At 48.0% G+C, this 22450-nt stretch overlaps 2 protein-coding genes across 8 annotated transcripts in view; one reads left to right on the forward strand and one right to left on the reverse strand.

Moving 5' to 3' along the window:
- The window catches only part of LIMK2 (LIM domain kinase 2), a 59264-nt gene extending 50938 nt beyond the window's left edge, over positions 1-8326 (forward strand). For all 5 annotated transcript variants that reach the window (XM_058690860.1, XM_058690861.1, XM_058690864.1 and 2 more), the window contains 5 exons: positions 468-533; positions 1488-1662; positions 2617-2672; positions 3735-3892; positions 6554-8326. In XM_058690860.1, coding sequence (XP_058546843.1) covers positions 468-533; positions 1488-1662; positions 2617-2672; positions 3735-3892; positions 6554-6698 — 600 coding nt within the window. In that variant the 3' untranslated portion in view covers positions 6699-8326. The remainder of the gene's footprint in view (positions 1-467; positions 534-1487; positions 1663-2616; positions 2673-3734; positions 3893-6553) is intronic.
- A 1147-nt stretch (positions 8327-9473) lies between these two features.
- On the reverse strand, positions 9474-21007 carry PIK3IP1 (phosphoinositide-3-kinase interacting protein 1). 3 transcript variants are annotated; one of them, XM_058690868.1, is made up of 7 exons: positions 20747-21007; positions 19808-19828; positions 19568-19687; positions 19362-19481; positions 18219-18419; positions 18048-18126; positions 9474-11194 (listed from the first exon to the last, which is right to left on the reverse strand). In XM_058690868.1, the coding sequence occupies exons 1-7, from the start codon at positions 20814-20816 to the stop codon at positions 10990-10992; spliced, it is 816 nt and encodes a 271-aa protein (XP_058546851.1). In that variant the 5' UTR covers positions 20817-21007; the 3' UTR covers positions 9474-10989. The 3 variants fall into 3 exon arrangements, with proteins under 3 accessions (XP_058546851.1, XP_058546852.1, XP_058546850.1); XM_058690869.1 differs by lacking the exon at positions 19808-19828; XM_058690867.1 differs by having other exon boundaries at positions 19568-19828; positions 20747-21005.
- Positions 21008-22450: the final 1443 nt, after the last annotated feature.

Genomic DNA, 22450 nt, shown 5'->3' on the forward strand with positions numbered 1-22450 from the left:
GAAGTCACTTCTCTGATCACTGGCAGTGAGGGTGGCTGAAGTCAGAGATTATGGTGATGATGGTGGTGAGGGGGACTGGAGCAGTACATCTGAGGACCTTCACTTCAGGTGGCCTGGATCTGCATAAAATGGATAGAGGGGCTGGGGGCATGCAAGGGCCAGGGCCCAATAGCGTTGGGGACTTTGGGAGGGAGCAATGAGGGTCTAGAGCAGCACTGGGTTGGGGTCAGCGAACCAAAGGATGGGCAAGAGGTGGCAGCAGGGAGAGAGAGGAAGCCCAGGTGGCCTTTGGCTTTCTGTTAGTGTTGGGACAAGGGGGTGACAGCAGGAGGCCCTTGCCCTAAGGTCCATGTTGGGTTCTGAAGCTGAGTGGGGATGGCCTGGGAGAAGAGCAGGCTCCCCCAATTCCAGGGTCTGCATCTGCTTGAATTACTGGCCATTGGCCTCAGCTCGTACTTCTGTTCCAGGCCTATTTACACTCCATGTGCATCATCCACCGGGATCTGAACTCACACAACTGCCTTATCAAGCTGGTATGTCCCAACCATTCTGGGCTTCCCCAGGGCCAGCCCTCATGTCTTGTCACAAAGGAGACTGTCCTTCTGCTTTAGACCTCAGGTGTCACTAGGACTCTTGTTTTACCCTTCCTGCTGCACCTGATGCCCTCCCCTGTCTTCTGGGGGCTCTCAAACACATGCAGACACAATAATACCTCCTCCCAGTAGCAGCCTTTGAAATCCTTTGGTTAGAGGGGACTTCAGAAGTTCCTTAACACTACAAAGAGCCCTGTTGTTTTTCCTGGTTTCACCACGATAGTTCTGTAAAGCACCTCACTGAGGACCCTATTCTACAACTGTGGCACCTTGAAGCCTCAGTCTAAGGCCATAGAGCTAGTAGATATACAGTGGCCAGTTTGGGACCAGCGTTTTTTCCCACCAACCATCAGCTCTGGTTGTTAGCATGTCATTTCTGCGATTAACTTGGAATCTAGCTTCTCATGTATCCACTAACTGGCCCTGGCTCCACCCTCTAGATCCACACTAAACAATCGTAACCCTTTTTCCACATGACTGCCCTGTAGCTATTTGAAGAGCTTGTCTCCCTCTAAATCCCCCCACTGACTCCCTACACCTTATCCTTTTCTGTCTTATCCTGGTTCTAGCCATGCCTTAAATCTTTTGGGGAACTGGCAGGATGGGGTAAAAAAAAAAAAAAAAAGGAAAAAAAATCCCTTTTCCTGCTTCTGAGTTCCACTCTGCAAGTCCCAGAGCCTTACCCCTCCAGGCTTCAGGGGCTCTGTTGTGAACACCCCCAAGTCTGGGAAGTCTGAGGAGCAGATACCAGACTGCTAGAAAACAAATAACTGAGCCTTATCTACCAGAGAGAGCATGAGCTATGACTCTCCTTTGCTACATACCTTTTCTCCCCTTCTCAATTTCTCTTGGGAATGTCCTCACCAAGTCCTGATCTGGCCCTTGTCCTACCAGGACAAGACCGTGGTGGTGGCAGACTTTGGGCTGTCACGGCTTATAGTTGAAGAGAGGAAAAAGCCCCCAGTGGAGAAGGCCACCACCAAGAAACGCACCTTGCGTAAGAATGACCGTAAGAAGCGCTATACCGTGGTAGGAAACCCCTACTGGATGGCCCCTGAGATGCTGAATGGTGAGTCCTGACACTGGACACTGGAGGCGACATGTCCCCAGAGGGGAGTTAGGAGCCACATCTTGCATCAGCGTCCTGGGTGAAGTGGAAGGCCAGGTACCCAGAGCTGACAGCTGGATGATTTTTATCCCTTGCCAGACTGGGCCTTATAAACCCCTTCCTCCCTGAAGTCCTGGGCTTAGGGTGAGATCTGACTGTGGCTTTTATGCCCCAAGTGTAGCTGAGAGCTCAAGCTGTTTATTGCCAAGAGATTTAGCCTTTTCTTCTCCCTGCTGAGAACTGAATTATGGTGCCCCCTTGTGGATAATGCTCAAACCAGCCAGAGATGCTGGCTGGGATTCTTGAAATATACAGGGTTGTGAGATCTCAGAAATGGCCTGCTGGTTTAACCCTTTTTAGAGTCTTTTTTTTTTTTTTTTTAAAGCTGTTGGTGATCTTTTTTTAATGTTTGTTTATTTTGAGAGAGAGAGAGCAAGAGAGGGAGAGAGAGAACCCCAAGCAGGCTCCACATTCAGTGCAGAGCCTGATGTGGGGCTCAGTCTCACAACTGTGAGATCATGACCTGAGTTGAAATCAAGAGTCGGGTGCTTAACTGACTGAACCACCCAGGCACCCCAACACTTTTTGGAGTCTTGTGGCCCAGAGAAGTTCAGCGGTTTGCCCAGGAACATACAGCTAGCTAATGACAGAGTCCAGATGAACCCTGATCCATTTCTCTTTCAATGTCCAATGTAGTTTCATTTTGGATAGTGTGTTTTATAAGATCTTTCTGAGGCAGCCCACCCAGGGCTGAGGAAAGATGTTCAGATGGTACCTCTCCTGGGAAGCCTTCAAGGCATCCCCATGGAGCCTCTTCTAGCCCTGGTTCTTGGCTGTGGCCTGGCTTGGCCCCAGACTCAGTGCAGAGCAGATAAGAGACCAAACCTAACAGCCTGCTCTCCTGTGTTCTCCAAGGAAAGAGCTACGATGAGACGGTGGATGTCTTCTCTTTTGGGATCGTTCTCTGCGAGGTGAGCTCCGGCCTGCACAGAGGCCAGGCCTGAGGCAGAAGGCCTAATGGCTCTGCCCTGCCTCAGAACTGGGACTGCTTCTCCTAACGATGAGTAGCTCACCATAAAGTCAACATGAATGTAGGGTTGTGCAGTTATCACACATCTGTTGACACATTTGAGTCTCATCAGTCCCATGAGAAGGACTGGGCAGGGTTTTTTCAGGTGAGGAAACTGAGGCTCAGAAAGGGGCAGCAGCTTGCTCTTAGTCACATAGCCGGTAAGGGGCAGGTGAGACTCGGAACTCCACTAGGAAAGGCATGAGGCTGTCCTTATGGTTGTCCATTTAGCTGTTGGACCAATGTAACCTTTGACTCTGATCCCCATTCCCCAGGCCCTGATAGTGCTGTTGCCCTCAGCCCCACAAGTGGAAGTAGCCATCACAAGAAGTGCTAGCCTGTCTAGCACAGTTCTAAGCACTGTGAGGTGTATAGGCTGAGTCTTGGAAAGATTCCTCCCCTTAGGAGCTTAGCTCAGTCTGTCTGAAAGCACTCAATCAAACACATATGTTCAGAGCCTTCTGTAATTCCTACAAAATGGTGAGTGGTAGAGGAGAGACAAGAACAGCTGGAATAATGGAAGGAGGGTTTTTTAAAATCATTTTCTTTAATAGAGATCAATTGAGCATATACTGTGTGCAAAGCACGAGGCTGGTGCCAAGAAGTTTCAGACATGCATCAGACCCAGAACCTCACTTCACAGAGCCTGAACTCTGGCAGGGGACATAGACACAAGGGCACACAGCAGGGCAGGGTGGGATGTATAGAAGATGCTCCTCCAAATTTGAAACATTGTGCTTTTGCTACAGAGAAGTCTTTTCTAAACCCTCCTCAGTAACCAGACTCTCAGCTGAGAGACAAGTCAGGACTAGCAAAATTTGGGCATGGAGGATAGCTTTCTAACCTTGGTTTTTACCTCCCTTTTCTGCCCATCCTTCTTGTCCATACACCAATATCCCTCTCCCCTGCCCTATGGCCGCACACACCACAGCCCATTCCTGACCAGCCATCTTCTCACCTGCAGATCATCGGGCAGGTGTATGCAGATCCTGATTGCCTGCCCCGAACACTGGACTTTGGTCTCAACGTGAAGCTTTTCTGGGAGAAGTTTGTCCCCACAGACTGCCCCCCAGCCTTCTTCCCCCTGGCCGCCATCTGCTGCAAACTGGAGCCCGAGAGCAGGTTGGTATCCTACCCCTTCTCCCCAGCTCACATAAGCCTGGATGCTTGCCCCAGCCTTCAGCCATCCCCAAGCCCTTCCCAGGCACAAGGGCGGCAAAAGCCTTGAGCTCAAGAATACCAACCACTGAAGCCACCCTAACAACTCTGATGTGCCAGGTGAGGTGGTAGGGGGGACAAAGGCATTGTCATGAGTGACCTGGATATAACAAAGACACAGCCATGAAAAGAAATTTTAACAGAAGAAAATTCACACAAACCTGTGCCATTAAGTGTTCTTCACCTATCTATTCCAAACACATACATTTTTTTTCATATAGCTATAATCTCAGATAAAGAAAAAAAATGTTTTTAAGTTTATGTATTTATTTTGAAAGCAAGAGAAAGGGTGAATGGGGGAGGGGCAGAGAGAGAGAGAGTCCTAAGCAGGCTCCACACTGCCAGGAAGGAGCCTGAGGTAGGGACCAAACTCATGAATCATGAGATCATGATCTAAGCTGAAGTCGGATGTTTAACTGACTGAGCCACCCCTCAAAGAGAAGTTTTATATTTTGCCCTGCAAAAAATATACTACCCAGTCTTCCCATTTATCATTTTTGTTGACTATGTGAAATTCACTTAAGATATAGTCTGAACATATAATATACATAATATAGATATTCAGGTTTTTCCAGTTTCTCCTTACAATAGGTATTACTATAGTGAGCATCTTTATTCATTTAACTAATTTTTTCCTTTAAAGAAATATTTTTTAAATGACCTTTATTTATCTCAGGTTATAGTTTTCATTATTACCCTGGTTGTTTTCAAGTTTGTACATTAGAAAACTAGAATCTATACTTTTTTCTGCTCTCAAAAATCCTGTTTCTTTAAAAAAAAAAACAAACAAACAAATTCAAGCATTACTAAAATATATAGCACAGGAAGTATACATTTTCTATTATCTACTAATCAATGTGCTCCCTAGCACTCCTCACTCTCCTGCTCCATCCCCTCAAGATAACCAGTTGGCACATAACCTTTATTTTAAAATGATTTCCGGGTAGCACCTGGGTAAGTGTCTGACTTCAAGCGCAGGTCATGATCTCACAGTTTGTGGGTTCAAGCCCCACAATCGGGCTCTGTGCTGACAGCTAGGAGCCTGGAGCCTGCTTCAGATTCTGTGTCTCCCTCTCTCTGCTCCTCCCCTTCTCGTGTTATCTCTTTCTCAAAAATAAATACATTAAAAAAAATTGTTTTTAATAAAAAAAAAAATGGTTTTCAAGGTCCAGTTTAGAGTTGGGATTTGCTGGTGGGAGGCTTTACATTTTGTTCCTTCATGGGCCAAAGGACTGCAGTCCTTCACTAACATCAGAGTAAGACCATGAGGAGAAAATGTAAAGCTACACAGTATTTGTTTGCTAATATCCTTTCCTAGTCATTCTAAATGTCTGTGTTTAAGTCACTCAAAAAATATTGACTGAGTGCCTACCATGTGTTAGACACTGTCCTGAACACTGGAGTGAACAAAGCAAAGGTGCCTGCTCTCCTAGAACTCACATTCTAATAAGAAGAGATGATAAACAATAGATAGAATAAACTTCACTGAACACAAGAAAGTGACAAATAGTATGGGGAAAAGAGCAGAGCTGAGAAAAGAGGATGTGTAGGGTAAAAGTTGTAATTAAAAAAAAATTTTTTTTTTTAAATTTTTTTTTTTTTAATGTTTATCTATTATCGAGAGAGAGAGACAGAGCATGAGCATGGGAGGGGCAGAGAGGGGGGAGACAGAGAATTCGAAGGAGGCTCCAGGCTGTGAGCTGTCAGCACACAGCCCGACGTGGGGCTCACACTGCGAGATCATTGGCCTGAGCCGAAGTCAGACACTTAACCAACTGAGCCACCCAGGCACCCCTGAAAAATTTTTTAATGTTTATTTTTGAGAGAGAAACAGACGTGAGTGGGGTAGGGGCAGAGAGAGCAGGAAGACAGAATCCAAAGCAAGCTCCAGGCTCCGAGCTGACAGCAGAGAGCCCGATGGGGGGCTTGAACCACAAACTGCAAGATCATGACCTGAGTCGAAGTCAGATGCTTAACTGACTGAGCCACCCAGGCACCTGTAAGTTGTAATTTTAAATACGGTGGTGAGAGTGAGTGGGCCCCGCTGAGAAGGTGATAAGACGGTTAAACAAAAACATGGAGGAGGTGGAGTAAGCCTGAGCTGTCTTAGGGTTCCAGGGCAGCTAAACTGTTTCCACAGTACTGGGAACCCAGTGTTTGTTTTCCCTTTGGGAAGAGCTGGTGAGTCTGTGAAATGTCCTTTCCTGAGCAGATCTACTGATGTAAAGACAGTATAAGGACTGGAAAGAATCTTTTAAAAGGCACTTAAAATTATTGCATTTTCTCCAAGACATGAGAGGAGGTTTTTTCTCCTGGACTTTCTTTTTTTAAGCTACCCCTTTGAGCAAGTCCAGCCTTTTCACAGTATTATCTCCCGTCTTCACAACAACCCTACACAATAGCAGTAACATTATATCCCCATTTCCTGCAGAGGCACAGGTTAAGGGGCTTGCCCAAGGTCACACAACTAGGAAGTGGTTGAGATGCACGCCTGGGTGCCTTTCACACCACCCCGTGGCCCTGTCCGTGTCTCACCTGCCTCTGACTCGCCCCTTTTCTTTCTAGACCGGCATTCTCAAAACTGGAGGACTCCTTTGAGGCTCTCTCCCTGTATCTGGGGGAGCTGGGCATCCCACTGCCTGCAGAGCTGGAAGAGCTGGACCACACTGTGAGCATGCAGTATGGCCTGACCCGGGACTCACCTCCCTAGCCTTGGCCCAGCCCCCTGCAGGGGGGCGTTCTGCAGCCACCATTGCCCCCTCTGCGCCCCATCTCTGCTGTGGGCAGGGCCGTCCGGGCTTCCTGTGGATTGGCGGCTTATTCAGAAGCAGAACAAGCCATCCCTACTACCTCCCCAGGAGGCCAGCGGGTGCAGCACCAGGAAACACATCACAGGTTTGGGGTTCTGGTTACTGTCTGTAAATCCAACACTCACCTGAAAGCTGTGAAGAAAGAAAAAAAAAAAAAGAAAAAGAAAAGCCTGGCCCATGGGCTGGGGGAATCTGTTACTGATGACCACTCGGGAGCTCCCTGGCAGTGTGATTCTGGGAGGCTGTTGCTTACACTAATCAGTGTGACCTGGACCTGCTGGGCAGGATTCCAGGGTGAACCTGCCTGTGGGCTCTGAAGTCTCTGGTCGCACTGGATACAGGAGGACTTTAAGGGGGAGTGTGGATGAGAGAGAGACTGGTGGCCAGGTGGCTATCCAAGGATGTGAAATGACAGTGGTGCTACCCCCCTTCCACCCCATGCCTTGCCCCCCTAGGGTTAGGATTAGTTTGTGGTGGAACTGGCCAGGAGTCAGGGAAAGGCTAGTTTCTACTCATCTCCCAGGCCTAGGGGCCACATCAGTGTGAGGGGGAGCTTCCGCCTCATGTTCACAAACTACCGCTCTTGCTGAGAGCTCCTGGGCTTTTCTGCCTACAACAAGCACTCACCCACAAGTGCAGGAAGAGGCTAGGGGCTAGAAAGGGGCCCTGTCTTCTAGAAAGCCCATATCCTGGCTGCTGTCATTCATAGCCTGGTGGGCACCTCAGTCAGAAGCCCAAGACATATAGCTTAGTGTTAGATGGGTTCTGGAGGATTGTGTGGCTTGCCACAGGCTCAGTGTATAAGCCAAGGGAGTGGGAATCTCAGCAGTCTCTTGGTCTTGTCCTTGTGGCAACCACTGCTCACTCTTCACTATGCCTGGTCCAGGCAGCAACCTAGGCAGGAAGAGGTGGTGGCAGAGCTCCAGAGCTGGGATGCTGGAGGAGACCACTCCCTGAGCTGGCCTTTCTGGCTTCTACCTCCCTTGTTGGTTGGCCCAGCTCACTAGCTCCTGGCTGTATCTTCCTGACACAGCTGATGGGTGCTGAAAAGCCCCAGAGGCACCCTCCACCTTGGCTTCCAGAGCTCCAGGGACTCTTCAACACAAATAGATTTGCCTCCTGTGAGCTTGCACCATATTTAACAAATTGGGAATGGGTTTGGGACATTACTGCAATGTGTGGTGGTTGTTTTGGGGATGGGGGAGGTGGTGGTGGGGAGTGATCCAGGAGAGTGGTTGATGTTAAAACTATTTTGTTGCTGTATCTGTTGGGTGATATGTGAAATACTGTACATAGACCTGATAAATTGTGGGATTAGATGTCATCTCTGGACAGAGTTTACCTGCTATATAGACCATACTTAATGTGTGGAGTGTGCAAGCTTGCTGTAGGATTGAGCCCTGGCTCCCAGCAGCCCTAAGTCAGCATTTTGTGGCTGGTTGTGCCTCAGTTGTCCCCAGCAAGCATGGGAGTGGTGGGCCCACGATGGGCCGTTGAACAGACCAAATAAATTAAGCAGTTAACATAACTGATGATACGGAGAGTGAGAAAGTGACTTGGGGCTTGGCTCAGCAGGAGGAGGGTACATGTGGAGGGTCTGCTGGCCACTTTCAGGCCCCACCCTGTGACTCCCCATAGCAGGAGTTCTCACACACACCCAAACTCTAATCCCCTCTTATATAGACACTAACCTGCTCCAGAGAACATGCACATCCCACCTGAGGCAACCCAGTCCTTCAAGCAGGTCTGACTCTGACCTCCCAGCCAAGTGCTTCCCTTGGGGCCATATACTTCCACTCTCTGATGCATGTACACTCCTATAAGCCTGGATATCCTCCCTGCAGGGTTGGGTGCCACCTTCATAAAGGGAAGAAATGAATGCAAGTCACCTCCACACCTTGTGTTTTCCTATAAATGCTTGAGAGAAGACCTATTCTTCTACACATGGGAGATGTGAAGCATTGGGCAGGATATTATCTGCCTAGTGGGATCCTGGACACAGTACAAATCCATATACCCTTAAGTTCAACTTAAGGACAGACTCCAATTCCTGGCAAAACTGATATTCTAGGGTGCCCCTTATTTGTAGAACTACAGAGCAATGTCTAGGCATGGACAGAGATCACCCTGGGTATTCCTAGAGGCAGAGAACATGTTGTTGAAATCTTGTGCTGAAAGTCCTGTTGGTAACTTCTTCTAGAGCTCTAGGAGTTCCCCTCCACTCCCCTCACCCCACCCCACCCCCCTCCCTCACCATCCCCAGGGGCCTTTCTCTGCTCAGAGCTGCTTCCTGCATCCCAAGGACCCAGCCCCCTCTGCACATCCATCCTCCCCTTTTGCTGCTGCAGCACCACCAATCACACCTGTCTCCAGCCCCTGCCAACAGCTGCCTGGATGTTCATTTTAACTACCTCCACCTTGGGAAAAATGGTGAAGGGGAGAGGATTTGCAGTGACCAAACCAGCATACCCATCTTTCCTGCAGCTTCAACCTGAATGATTCCTGGTGATGACAGAACAGAGGCAACAGTTACACACCACTCACTTGCCATCTCCCAGTCACAGGGCCAGAGTTAATGAGGGAAAGCCAGAGCTTGCCACACAGGTATGGACAAGGTAACTAAAAACTTCCAGCTTAGCGGAGGAATGTTCTTGCACCCCATAAAAACTTGGTGATACACAGCTTTTTGTTTTTTTAATTTATACAAGTCAAATGCAGAGCAATTTACTGCACTTTATATGCAGGTATCAGAATGAGGTATATAAAACATGTACACAGAGAAATGCTTTTATAGAAAAGTAGAAACCAGTAATGTACTGTTCTTTTCTTCAGCATCACTAACACCAAGGGACCCATGAGGCCTAGGCCCCTCAGCAAACCACTCCCAGGAATAGTCTGCTGAAGAGAATGGGCCTCTCTAAGCCCCCTTTCCACATGGGGCAGTGGAAGGAAGCTCTGGGTAGGGAGCACTGCTAAGGCCTCCAAGTGTGACATCAGGACTTGGAGGCCCTGCTGAGCCATTGGCTCGGTGAAGCACAGTGCTGTGAAGAAATGTTACTTTCCTCTCAGCCATGCCTATACTCTATGACCTTGGGCATCACTTTCCCCCTCTGGGTCCCTGTGTCCAAAAGGCTTGAGGAACCCTAAGGTCCCTTCCAATGGTTCTGATTGTTTTACAAGTTAGGGGTTGTGAGCCTAGCCATACTACCCTCACAGGAATGCATTAGCCTGGAGGCCACAGAGCCACCTGCAAACTCAAGCCACTGCAGGTGCAAGCCCTGAAGCACTTTATTACCTTGCCTCTGAGCTTAGTTTCTGAGTTAACCTCTCAGAAGCAGCTCACAAGGCCCCACAGTGTAATTCCCATAGGTTAGTTGGCTGATGTCTTACCTCTGCAAAATGAAAAGAGGTCAATGTCCACCCTGAACAGACTGTCTAGGGTTCCCCAGGTCCCCCTCGAGTCCTGTGGCCTAAGGCAGCCATAGATCCTTCTCTACCTTCTTCCCAAGTGGAATGTTCAGTGCGATTCTTCCCTTCCTTTCCTTTCAAAACAGGAAGAGTCCCTGGGCCCAGGGCCAGCCCACAGTTATCAAGGCACATCACTGCTAGCAAGCTGGAGCACCCCCCAGGAGCCTCCAGCCTAGATCCCATTCTCAACCCATAGTTTTGACTTTTGTACAAATTCATTTCTGGTTCTCAAAGTCAGTAGGGAGTTCCATCCCAAATATTTTAAAAACTATATTTTTGAAATACTGCCTCCTCATCTGTCTGTCCCAAACTATGGATAACAGTATGCGCCACTCAAGCACACGGAGAACAAACAGAAAGGCAGAGACTGAGGCCATCTTAGATAATAAAGCACAGAGGAGCCTGGGGGAGCTCCTTGCCTGTCCCTGGTTCAGATCCAGGGCACAAGCAATGTTTGGAAGCCCTTGTCAGCAGCATTGCTGTGGGGGCTGCCACTGTCTCCATCCACAGGCAAAACCCTGCTCCAAGGGATGGAGGAGGAGCATTGGTAGGACCCTACCCAGACTTGCCCTCAGCACACCACCTGCTTCTGTTTTAGAATTAAGAAAACAAAAAGTCGAGGGAGGATTTTAACCACAACAAAAAGTGTAGATCCTCCCAGCTGAAGGAGAGTAGGATGTCCTGCACCAGTGTCTGCATGGGCTCTTGCCCATTGTTGGCAGCTCAGGCCCCAGGAGTGCCTGCCTGGCCCATGAGAGGGGCACTGCCCTCCTGAAGGTCCACTGGAGTCTGGTTGGTGTGGACCACAATAGTCTTCTCATCCACGATCTCACAGGTAGGATTGGTGAAGGCAGACAAGGGCAGGGTGATTCGCTGCATCTCCCTCTCACACACACGCTGGTCATGCTGCTCTTTCAGGTCCTTCCCCCTGGCAGGAAAAGAGGTAAGCATTGAGGCTGTGCCTCCTGAATGGCTTTGCTCATTAAATAGCATTGCTGCGCTCAGGCAGGGGCTGAGGCTAACCATGGTCAGCAATTCAGTAGCTGAGGTATAAGATTTCCATTTTGCCCTGACACGAAGTTCTTACACCTCTGGTCTCTGCTTCCTCATCTGTAAAATGGGTGTGTAGCAGCCTGAATCTCACACAGCTGCAGACAGGCTCAATGAAGATAATGTATAGAAGAGAGACTCTTAAGATAACGATTTTGTTCTTTAAGCCCAGGGCTCCAAGAGACCCAGAGAACCATCTCAGTCCTAACCCATAAAGTTGTGCAGAAAACTGACCTGTTCTGAGACAGCTGTCTTGTCCTAAAGTGCTGGAAGGTGTGAGCCCTGGCTGGAAATAAGGACTGTCCCTAGCCCACACAGTGGGCAAAAGGGACTGAGGGCTATTCAGGTCAGTGGGAAACGAGACAATGACCATCAGACACCTTTAGGTTCACACATCTTTGAATTCTCATGGTGCTTAATGACTCAATTAGGCCATGGTGTTGCCCCATTTTACTCAAATGGAGTGCTTACTCCATGCTAAGGATGATGTGTACCTTACCACACTTCATCCTTGGCTAAACCCTAAGAATTAGGTCTTACCATTCATTTTACAGATGAGGAAACAGCTCGGAGAAGTGAAAGAATTCTCCAATAACATAATGGGCTCAAACCCAAGTCTGCTGGACTCCAACTAATATTCAGAGAAGTTCTGAACCGATCAGAGTCACCCCAAAGAAACAGTGGCACAGGAACTCAAACCCAGTCTTCTGGCTGCACATGTAGGGTCCTTCCCACTGGCCTGGATTACCCCTGTTGCAGGCTGAAGGGTTTGGTGAGTGCCTAACACTGCATACCACAACCAGCACCCAGGACCCAGATCTGGGTCCACACTAACATACTCTGAAGCCACAACTAGAAACATGGGCTCAACTGTCACGGGAAATCTTTCTGGAAGGAGCCCACCCCAAAGAGGCCTTGAAACTGACAGCTGATGGATGACTAGGTGAAAGAAAAGCCTACTTCAGACCTAAGATAGCTGAGATCAGATGGATTACATATTCATCATGGTATAAGGTGCAATGACAAGTTTCCAGAGACTGGAGAACAGTATTGAGAAAACAGCAGGGCCTGGAGGGGCCTGGGAGCTGCACAGGTGCCTCAGAACTGTCTTTAAATCAACCAGTTTTCTTGTATTCTAGTACCAGCTCAGCCTTGGCTGTGTGACACCCGGCAAAAGAGCTTTGCTGAGCCTTGGTTTCCTCATCTATGAAAGGGGGACAGTATCTGCCTCAAAATAACAATGAATGTGAATGCATTTTGAAAACACTGGAACTGCTGTAAAACTCACAGAGGAGATTATTATGATTTGCCCTGAATATGACTTGACTCACCAAGCAATGTTATCTTAATATGGTTTCCCAAGGAAACTCCTACTGACCAGCCAAGGCAATTATTGTTTATGTGACCTCAGCAACTCCCCTCCTCTCTGGGCCTTAATTTTATCATTTTTAAAACAAGGAGTTGGACTTGATAACCTCCAAGGCCCCTGATATTCTAGATGATCCCTCATATGAGATGTGCTCTGATTCCCTGATTCTCATCCTAAGGTCACAGAAGACAAATTTGTGAGTCACCCTAGGTGACTGAGTTTTTTGCATGTGCAACCCTGAGCACTTGCCCCATCCTTATCATTTGTCTCTACTGGACACCACCAACTCCTGCAGCAGAATAACCCCCAGAGCACTCCAGAAAGGAAATGGAGGGACCTGGGAAGACAGTTGTCTGGACCAAGTGCATCCCCACTCAGCCTAAGATTCACTTTGCCCTTGGGCACTGCTCATCAGTTACAGCTGCCACTACAGAAGGAAACACTTTCCTCCATAATAAAAGGCCAGATTCTTCAAGGTTGCCTATGCAGGTCTGGGTTTAACTTTATTAAGGGAGCCCTCAAGCCAGCAGAAGGCCAAGTGGCAATTAACAAAAGAGGTGGAGTATGCAAGTCTCCTTTGCCAGGGCCTGAATTTCAAACTCTAAAGGGCTAAAGGAAGAGATAAAGTGAGAACTCATACATCCGGAGTGCCTACTAAGGTGCCAGGAAATGACCTTCCCATTACCCAGGATGAGAAGAGCTACCTATGCACCTACTGGATGCCATGCACTTTATACATGTACCATTTCCACACTAACTTTGCAAGATAGTTTTATCCACATTTTATAGACAAACTGAGGCTTTGGAGTTGTCCTGCTTCCCTCAGCTACCTTTTTTTTTTTTTTTTAATGTTTTTATTTATTCTTGAGATAGAGACAGAGCATGTGCAGGGGAAGGGCAGAGAGAGAGGGAGACACAGAATCCAAAGCAGACTCCAGGCTCTGAGCTGTCAGCACAGAGCCTGACGCGGGGCTCAAACTCACGGACTGTGAGATCATGACCTGAGCTGAAGTTGGACACTTAACCAACTGAGCCACCCAGGCGCCCCTACCTTTTTTTTTTTTTTTTAAGTTTATTATTTTGAGAGAGAGTGCACGCATGTGGTGGAGGAGCAAAGAGAGAGGTAGAGAGAATCCTAATGAGGCTCCACACTCAGCATGGAGCCCAATGCAGGGCTTGATCCCATGACCACAAGATCGTAACCTGAGCTGACATCAAGAGTGGGATGCTTAACTGACTGAGCCACCCAGGTGCCCCCCTCAGCTACCTCCTTTACCAAGCATCTGTCTGTGGCCAGCTATTGATAATGGTCAGGATGCATCATCATAAACAAGTCTTTAGGGGGAAAAAAATCAATTCATATTAATGGAGCAGAGCAGGACTGGAAGAACAGTCAGGGTAAAGGAAGGAGATGCTGGGATTCATCTGGATTACAGTCTCATCCATTTACAAGCCTCAAAACACACCCAACCCCACAGGCCTCCTGTTAATGGTGCCTATGAGTCCTGGAGATGCAGAGGATGTCCCCAGCTCCTTTTAAGATCTGAGGCCACCAGGCCTGCTGCACTGACCATCAAACAGCTCAGCCCCTTCTTATGCCTTTTTTTTTGCGGGGGGGGGGGGTGGTGGGGATAGGGGGCAGGCTGTTGTCTGGCAGCCAAGATAGAACAAAAGGTTTATTCACTGACTCAGCTCCTCCTAAAGGGGTGGAGTGGTGTTGACTTACAGTTTTTCCCTTGCCTTTTTATCAGAAAATAAATGCTCCCTCTGGATAGCACAGACACTGCACTTAGGGCAGGGAGAGGGAGCTGCAGACTGGCTGGCTGAGTCTTGTAGCCTAGACAACCGTGACAAAGACCCGACAGGCTGAGCCCTCACCCACACCCACCTGCCATCCTTATTCCCCTGAGAGGAAGCCTGGTTCCTGCTTGCCTTTCCCAGCCAGGGGAAAGCTCCATCCCATTAGCCTCATGGTCTTTGGCAGAGTTCAGGGGTTGCAGTAATTCTATCCATGACTGCCCCAGGGCCAGAGACAGCAAGCGTGGATGGAGCTGCTGCCCACATCTGACATCCTCTTTGGAGTGACAGAGACACCCCAGACTTTCTTCAGGCAACACAGTTTCTTCCAATTCTTTTCACTGTTTGCCCAGTTGAAAGCAGTGCTATACCACACTGCTACTCAGGAAAAGTTCCTCAAGGCAGCTAAGGCTATGAACACAAAACCTTTGTCCAACTATACTGTCTAATTTCATCCTCACAACAAACCTGTATGGTATCTATTAGGATTAGAGATGGGAAGGCAGATGCAGAAAGGTTAAATCATTTATTTAAGCAAACAGCAGAACTAGGATTTGAACCCGTACTGTCTGCAGCCACCAACAGGTAATATTGCCTTTTTAGGAAATATTAGAACTGAGAGGATCATCATATCCAACCTCCTACCTTTGCACTTTTTACAGATGAGGAACGTAAATTACTTGTCCAATGTTGTACCCAGAATTGATGGCAGTTGCAGAACTAGATCCTGGTTCTTTTGACTTATAAGTCCAGTTATTTTATTTTGAAAGTTTCCATTTTTCCTAATATCCTTTGCAATTCAAATTTGCAGGACACTGCTGAGCCTCGCTGAGCTTTTGGGAGATATTGTTAATCCTTGCACACATCTTACTGGCTGTGTAGCCTGGATGTGGCACTTAACTCTTCTAGGTCTCAGCAGCTCACTGTAAAACAGTATAAAAAGTGATCCTTCTAGTGTGGTCATGAGACTTAGGCCAGATGATCAGGGAAGAGCATTCAGTAGAGCCCTATTTGTTTAAAAAGCATGCAACAGAGGCGCCTGGATGGCTCAGTCGGTTAAGCGTCCAACTTCAGCTCAGGGCATGATCTCACGGTTCATGGGTTCAAGCCCCATTTCAGGCTCTGGGCTGACAGCTCAGAGCCTGGAGCCTGCTTTGGATTCTGTGTCTCCCTCACTCTCTGCCCCTCCCCCACTCACATTCTGTCTCTCTCTCTCTCTCAAAAATAAGTAAACATAAAAATAAATAAAAATAAAAAGCATGCAATAAATGTTGGCTGCTATTATGATTATCTAACATGATTGGTGTCCTACTGCTTATATTTAATACTTATGATAATCTTGGGTGGGTGGGTATGGGTGCATGGAGGGGGCATATATCCCTATTCAATAGTCAAGAAACAGAGGTGCAGAGGAATGACCAAACCTATACACAACAGCTCTTTCCAGGACACTCTGTTCTCTGACTTTGGAGAGAGATGGGAGCTGAGAGCTTGCCTCTAGACCACATGTGGTTTCCTGTTATAGTCTGTTCTCAGAGCACTTTTGCTGAGGAAAGGGGTGGACCGGTAGTTAGTGACAGGGAGTCTGGTGACTTGGTGCCTTGCCCTGAGTTTACAGGATAGTAAATGCTAGGCTTCAGGGCAGTCCTATGACAGCCTAAAGAAGCAAATTTAGAAGAAAAAAAGGCCTGGCTTCCTCATTGCACATGAGAATTGAGCTCAGAATTAAGAACATTTAAGTCAGTTCAAATACCTGGAGGCCTGGAAACCGTCACAAGATTGGAGTAAAGCCATACTCCATCCAGTGGCTGAGTTAAGAGGAAATATTTCAAAGGCTAAACTCAGCCAACAGGTTTAGGTCTGATTATGACTTGTAGGCCAAGGCTACCACATCATTTCCTCTAACTCTCTGAATGAACAAACAGGTGTCCCTGGACCTGCCATGTTAACCATCCCACTGAGGGCAACAGCCTTGGAATAGAAGTCAAGAGACCCTCTTAGGTCAATTCTTATTCTCTTTGAACCTCTGCTCCCTGAATCATAGAAAATCAGAGAAGAAACAAGGTCTCAGAGAGTGCTAGTACAGTACTCACATTTTACAGAAAAGAAAAAAACAACTATTATTTACTGACCACTTACTATCTGCTACACACTGAACTAAGCAATCACATGCCTTAGCTACAGCAGTGCTCTGCAGTAGGAAATAGAAGCAACTTGCCCAAAGTCACACAGCTAGTGACAGGACTAAGACTTGGCTCCACCAAATGCTAGGTGTGTGACCTCAGGCAAGGTACGTATCGTCTCTTGCCTCAGTTTCCTAACATGTAAACTGGTTTCCTAACATGTAAATAACAGCATTTACCTCATAAGATAAAGTGTGAGGTAACCATAAAAAATTAAATTAAATTATGGTAATCATAATACCATAAGGGTGATTGTGTGAACTGAATTAAAGCATGCAAATTGCTTGAAGCAGGGTCTGGCATATGGTTAGTGTTCACTTTCTTGTTATTGTTGTTGTTGTTATTCTTACCCACTATTTCACCCTTTTCATCTGTAAAATTAGCAGGTTGACTACACTGTCTCTAAGGACACCCCGGGTTTATTTAATGCTGGGTGATCCATTGGGGCTGTGAACTCACAGCACTTACCACTGGAAAATGCAGGCCACCATGTCACATCCCTTTTAGGAAGCCTTCTCAGACCTCAGAAGAGACATATCAAAGCACTCGGGGCTAGAAGTCAAATCCCCTGATTTTGCCCAGAACGGCAAATAATTTTCCCAGAACAAGCCAGCACTGTAAAAATGAATGCACCTCTGGCTTATCATGCACCCATCACTGACTTTGAGAGCCTTTTCCACATGATATTTCAGGGGCCCTCTCAAAATGAGCATTCCTCCTCCTGTTGTCCCAGCCACAGGTCAGGTCCCTGAGTTTCCCAGGAGGAGCCTCTTTGGCTTTCTCATATGTAGTGATGAGTAGCAGGTTCTATATCCTCCAGCTCATTTTTTTCCTCCTGTCCTAAATAGGAGATCCCTGCTTATGGCCCAGGAAATTCAAGCCCAAACTGTGAAAGGAGTAGCTGGGAACCTTTTCTAGTAGAATTTTATAACTCACAGAAATAATTCAATCTCTGGGACCCTGCAATGAGTGTCCAGACTGATTTCTGCAGTGCCACTCGCTTCCATACCAGGCATGTTGGATTAGACAGCAGAGAATTTGGTATCAAAAGAGTTGGGTTTGAATCTAGGTTCTGCCACTCCCAGGGAGTGTGACCTTGGGCAAGTCATTTCACCTCTCTGATGAAAGCTTCCTCATCTGTAAAATGAGGAACAAGAACTCCTACCTCACAATGCTTTTGGGTGAGGAGTAAAGACACTAAAGGAAAGGGGTTTTCTAAGGTCACCTGGTAAAGACTAGAACCAAGTCTGTACATCTTAAGCTTGTTTTCCTCTTTTAATACTTCACTTCCTTTTTGGGTATGTATGCTACAAAAAAGTCTGATTGAACTTTATGTACCTTCCTCCCATCCTTTCAGAGGGCCCAGAAGAGAAGCTACTGACCTCTTGTAGGTGTAGCCCAAGACGATGCCAGCTCCAATGGCGATGATGATCACCATCATGGTAATGCCCAGCACATAGCCTGCCAAGGACATAAGGTCCCATTAGCCTCACCCCAGCCCATCGGCAAATATTTCTTGATGATTCGCATAAGGATGGGTAAGGCAATCGTACCCAGGGTTCCCAGGTCTTTTTTCTCCTTGGAGTTCACCCGCACCCGCTGGCTGATCCCAATCACTGGCTGCACAGCTGCTGCCTCACTCCGGGCAGGCAGGGCGTTGGCAGGAGCGAACACCTGCACCTCATCTCCACTTGGCACTTCAGACGCCTCCTCAGTTTCTGTTGTGAAGGTTGGAGGGGACTGGGAAGTGGTCTCTGGAGGTGAAGTGTAAAATATCTCTCATTAGCGTAGCCTGAGTGAACTCCACAGCTGAAACTGTTGGGGGAGAGGGTCCACCTTAGAATGTCTGTACATACTGAAATCAATCCTTGCCCCAGGAGCAAGACCAGGTCTGATGGGGTCACACTACAGTTGGGACAAGGCAAATGTGAGGGGAAGGACGTAAGAAAGAGCCTCTCCTGCCTCCCACGTCTTCATCTGTTCGAATCCTTGCCATCTTCCAAGGCCCAGCTCAGTTGCTATCTTCTCCCCTCTGCGCTAGGAAACAATCCACGACCCCTGTGAGCAGCTCACATTTACTGAGCCCACACTGCCTGCCAATCCCTATGTTATATGCTTTACATATCCCATTTAATCTAACCCTAGAGAACGGTCTTGCTGCCTCGGGAGCAACAAGCCTTCGTTCCGGAGTCTGAGAAACAGAGTCAAATCTGGACCCTGCCATTGCTTTGAATACGTCGCTAAACTTCTCTGAGGCTCAGATCCCACAACCAGCTTCTTTCCAGGAGGGACTGTGAATAGAGTGCCTTAACACACAGCATACACTCCCCAAACGATCACTAAACGCTGAGGGAGGGGCTACCTAAGGGCGTTGAGACACGGACTACTGTCCCGCGGGCTCCCCGAGGCTGCGCACCAGGCAGGGAGCTCGCGGCCAAGGGGTGGGGCCTCGCCTCCCACGGTTGTTTACAAGGCGTTCGCGGAGGATGAGCTCACTCAGAGACGCGGCGGCGGCCAATGGGCTTTGGGCTCTGCGGCCTGGAGACAGCCCTGGCCAATCGGGTGGCGCGGAGGCGGGGCGGGGCCGACCGGCGACGCGCGGACGCACGTGCGCAGCGGGTGTAAGGGCCGCTCCCAGGCTGCCTGACGTGCTGGGGGCTCTGGGGTCCTGAGGGCTTCGGGGTCTGGGAGGGTACCTGGGCAGTGCAGGTCCTCACAAGGCCACTTCTCGGGAGCGCCGGCCTCGCCCCTGACGTAGCACCAGGGCCCGCGCGGGTCCTGGTCCGGGTTCCGGCAATAGCTGTGGTTGCCGGTGTCTGGGAAGGGAGAGAAGGCGCCATGGGACGGGGCCAGGACCCAGACCGCGGTCGCCGCCCGCCCGCCGCCCGGGGCGGACACTCACCACCCGACGCGGGGGCAGATGCCAGGCCGCTCTGCGCCTCCAGCCAGTTGAGGCATCGGAGGCCCGGTGCTGGGGAGGGCTGGTCCGCCCGGTACAGGTGGCCGTTGTCCCAGAAGCAGCCTGTGATGAAGAGGAGCCCCCCGGACACTGAGTGGCCGGCAGGGAAGCCGAGTCTATCCCGGCTGGGCGACGCTGGGCCCGTCGGGGCCCCCCTGCCCTCACTTGGAAAACCCCACCTGCCTTGAAGGGTTGTTGTGACGCCTGAAAGAGAAGGAAGAGAAAGCGCTTCTAAAGCCCCTTGCTGGTGCCGGCCCTCAGTCATTGCTCAGACAACGTTAGCTTGTTAGCACTTCATTTCATTTCATTTCATTTTTCTTTCTTTTCTTCCTTCCTTCCTTCCTTCCTTCCTTCCTTCCTTCCTTCCTTCCTTCCTTCCTTCCTTCCTTCCTTCCTTTTCTTTCTTTCTTTCTAGCCAGAAAGCACTGCACAAGTGCAAGGGGTTGTTACTCTGGAACTTGTGGCCACTTTAGAGGAGGGTGTGGGGGAGGTCTGGGTTCGGGTTTGGAGACGTTCGGAGTTTTGGGTCGGGGGGCAGCCAGCCCTGAAATTCATCCCTGTGTTGTAATTTCATGTTACATAAACTCGGGTATTCCTTTCACGGATGTGACCACACTTGGACAAGCAACACTCCCTCCCAAGAGAATTCTTCAAAAGCCTTAATTCCGTCGGGCAAAAGCCTCAAACGGAGGGAACCTGCCTCATCGCTGCCTGGATGTGACTCCAAACTCCCACTCCCCTCAGCAGGAGAGTCACAGGAAGACGCTGGGGAAGGAGGGCCTGTGCCGTAACCACCCTGTGCAAAGCCCCTGAAAAGAGTAGGACTTAGTAGGGGAGTTGAACCCCAAATTCCACCCACTCATGAGCCCCAGACAAGGAAAAAGAAAAAGAAAGTGGCTACTTGCCTTTGTTCTTAATGGCAAATATGGAGCTGCAAGCCACTGACAGGGAAAGGAGAAAGAAAGAAAAAAAAAAAAAAAAAGCCTTCATAGGACAACAGAAACCAGCTAAAAGCTTCATTTCCTATCATCTTCCTGTGTAGCCTGGCCATGCTTAGGAAATAGGGAGCTTTACCCTTTCTACTTGATGAAGTTGCTGCAGGAAGGAAGATTGTAATCTCACCTCCAGATCCATAGGCTTCTGCTAGGAGCATGTTGCCGATGAGGAATGTTTTCACCCAGGCCAAGAGCATCCTCCTCTCCTTCGTCTTGCAGGTGACTGACCAACCAGTGCCCAACCGGGGTCCCCTTGGCGTCGGCTCTGCCTCCCAGTCCCAGCCTTGCAGTCAGACCTGCCCTTGTTATGCTCTTCTGGTAAACAGCCTCTCTTTAGAACTGGGAGCTTCCCAGCCAGCTTGCTGCAGCGAGGTGTTTTTCGGCTGAAAGGCGCCCCCTGGGTCCTAAGCCTCCTATGCCAGGCAAGATCACTAAGCCAAGAGAGAAACACCCCCAGAGAAGAGAGAGGCAGAGTTCAGGTTGTGTTTAGCAGATCAGTTTGAGACCTACACTGACTGCATCCCCAAGGCTTTTCATCTCTTCTGTTTCCATTTGTGTGAGTACAGAAAGAGTAACTCTGTCAAGAGGCATCATTGTGGGGAGAAGGGTTTGAAATTATAGTCACAAGGGTGGACAATGTGCTAACTACACTAGTAGGAGGAATTCAAGACCACATAAGGGGCACAAAAAAGAGTATCTAGGTGGAAGTAACTCTTTATACTCATTCCTGAAAAAGAAAAAGGGCTTTTGTGGTTTATATGTTTTTATGAACTTAAAAAAAAACAACAGTATGACATTGCCAGGGTCAGATCAGTCACTTTCCTTTGTTTATATTTTTGGAGTGTCATACATATTAGGTATACAGAAGAGGACTCTTTAGTTTAAAACACATGTTAGTCAAGTGTTGGGACATTTGCTCAGCTATATTTAATAGTCTACCCTTTCTACCAGCCCTGAATTCATAGAGGAAGTTAAGTCCAATGTTTACTTTTTTTTCCCCCCTCCACCCTGTGGGAAATCCATTCACAGTGATTTATATCCATCATTAAACCTCACCACATACATATGACTTAGGCCTTTTGGAGTTAGGCAGAAGGGTCCTCTTCCTGTTTGGCTGACAGTTTGAGTTCCCAGTTTGAAGCCTCAGTAAATGTAGAGACAGAACAGAGTGATTCTCCAGGACTACCTTGTGACTCAGGCAAATCTCAAAATAGAAATGAGAGACTGTTTCAATCGGAGGGCTTGTATCTTTAGGCAGTAATTTAGGGAGCAGAAAAAAAAAACACCTTCCTTAAATAAGTTTCAAAAGCTTTATCAAGGAAGAAAGCTAATGTCAATCCAACCACTGTGAAGTGAATTTGAATTTACTACAGATTTCAGACGTGGAAAGGACAGAGATAAACTTAGTTTACTTTTTACAGAAGTTTGCTGACTGTGTTTGATTCCTTCAGTCCCTTTAATAAAACATGTTGCTTTGTTTTTGCAGTCACGCTCCTGTCTCCCCACACAAACTTCTGATCCTCTGACTCCTGACTTGGCCTATGCTAGAAATTACACAGCCTGTAAATTTAGTCACATGTATATATATACACAGATATGCCAAAATTTTATAATAATTTTCACATAATATTCAGGGGTCTTTTTAAAAACACTTTTATTAATTTTACAATTTTTTGAGAACTTACTGCATACTAGATATAGTTCCAGATACTGAGAAGTTGTCTATGAATAAAATACTTGAAATCTCTGCCCTTACTGAGCTTACAATCTAGTAGGGAAAGATAAAGGATAAATATATAAAGTGTCAGGTGGTCTTAAGTGTTATGAAAAA

This window comes from Neofelis nebulosa, chromosome 11 (assembly GCF_028018385.1).
Source record: "Neofelis nebulosa isolate mNeoNeb1 chromosome 11, mNeoNeb1.pri, whole genome shotgun sequence".
NCBI classification, from domain to species: domain Eukaryota; kingdom Metazoa; phylum Chordata; class Mammalia; order Carnivora; family Felidae; genus Neofelis; species Neofelis nebulosa.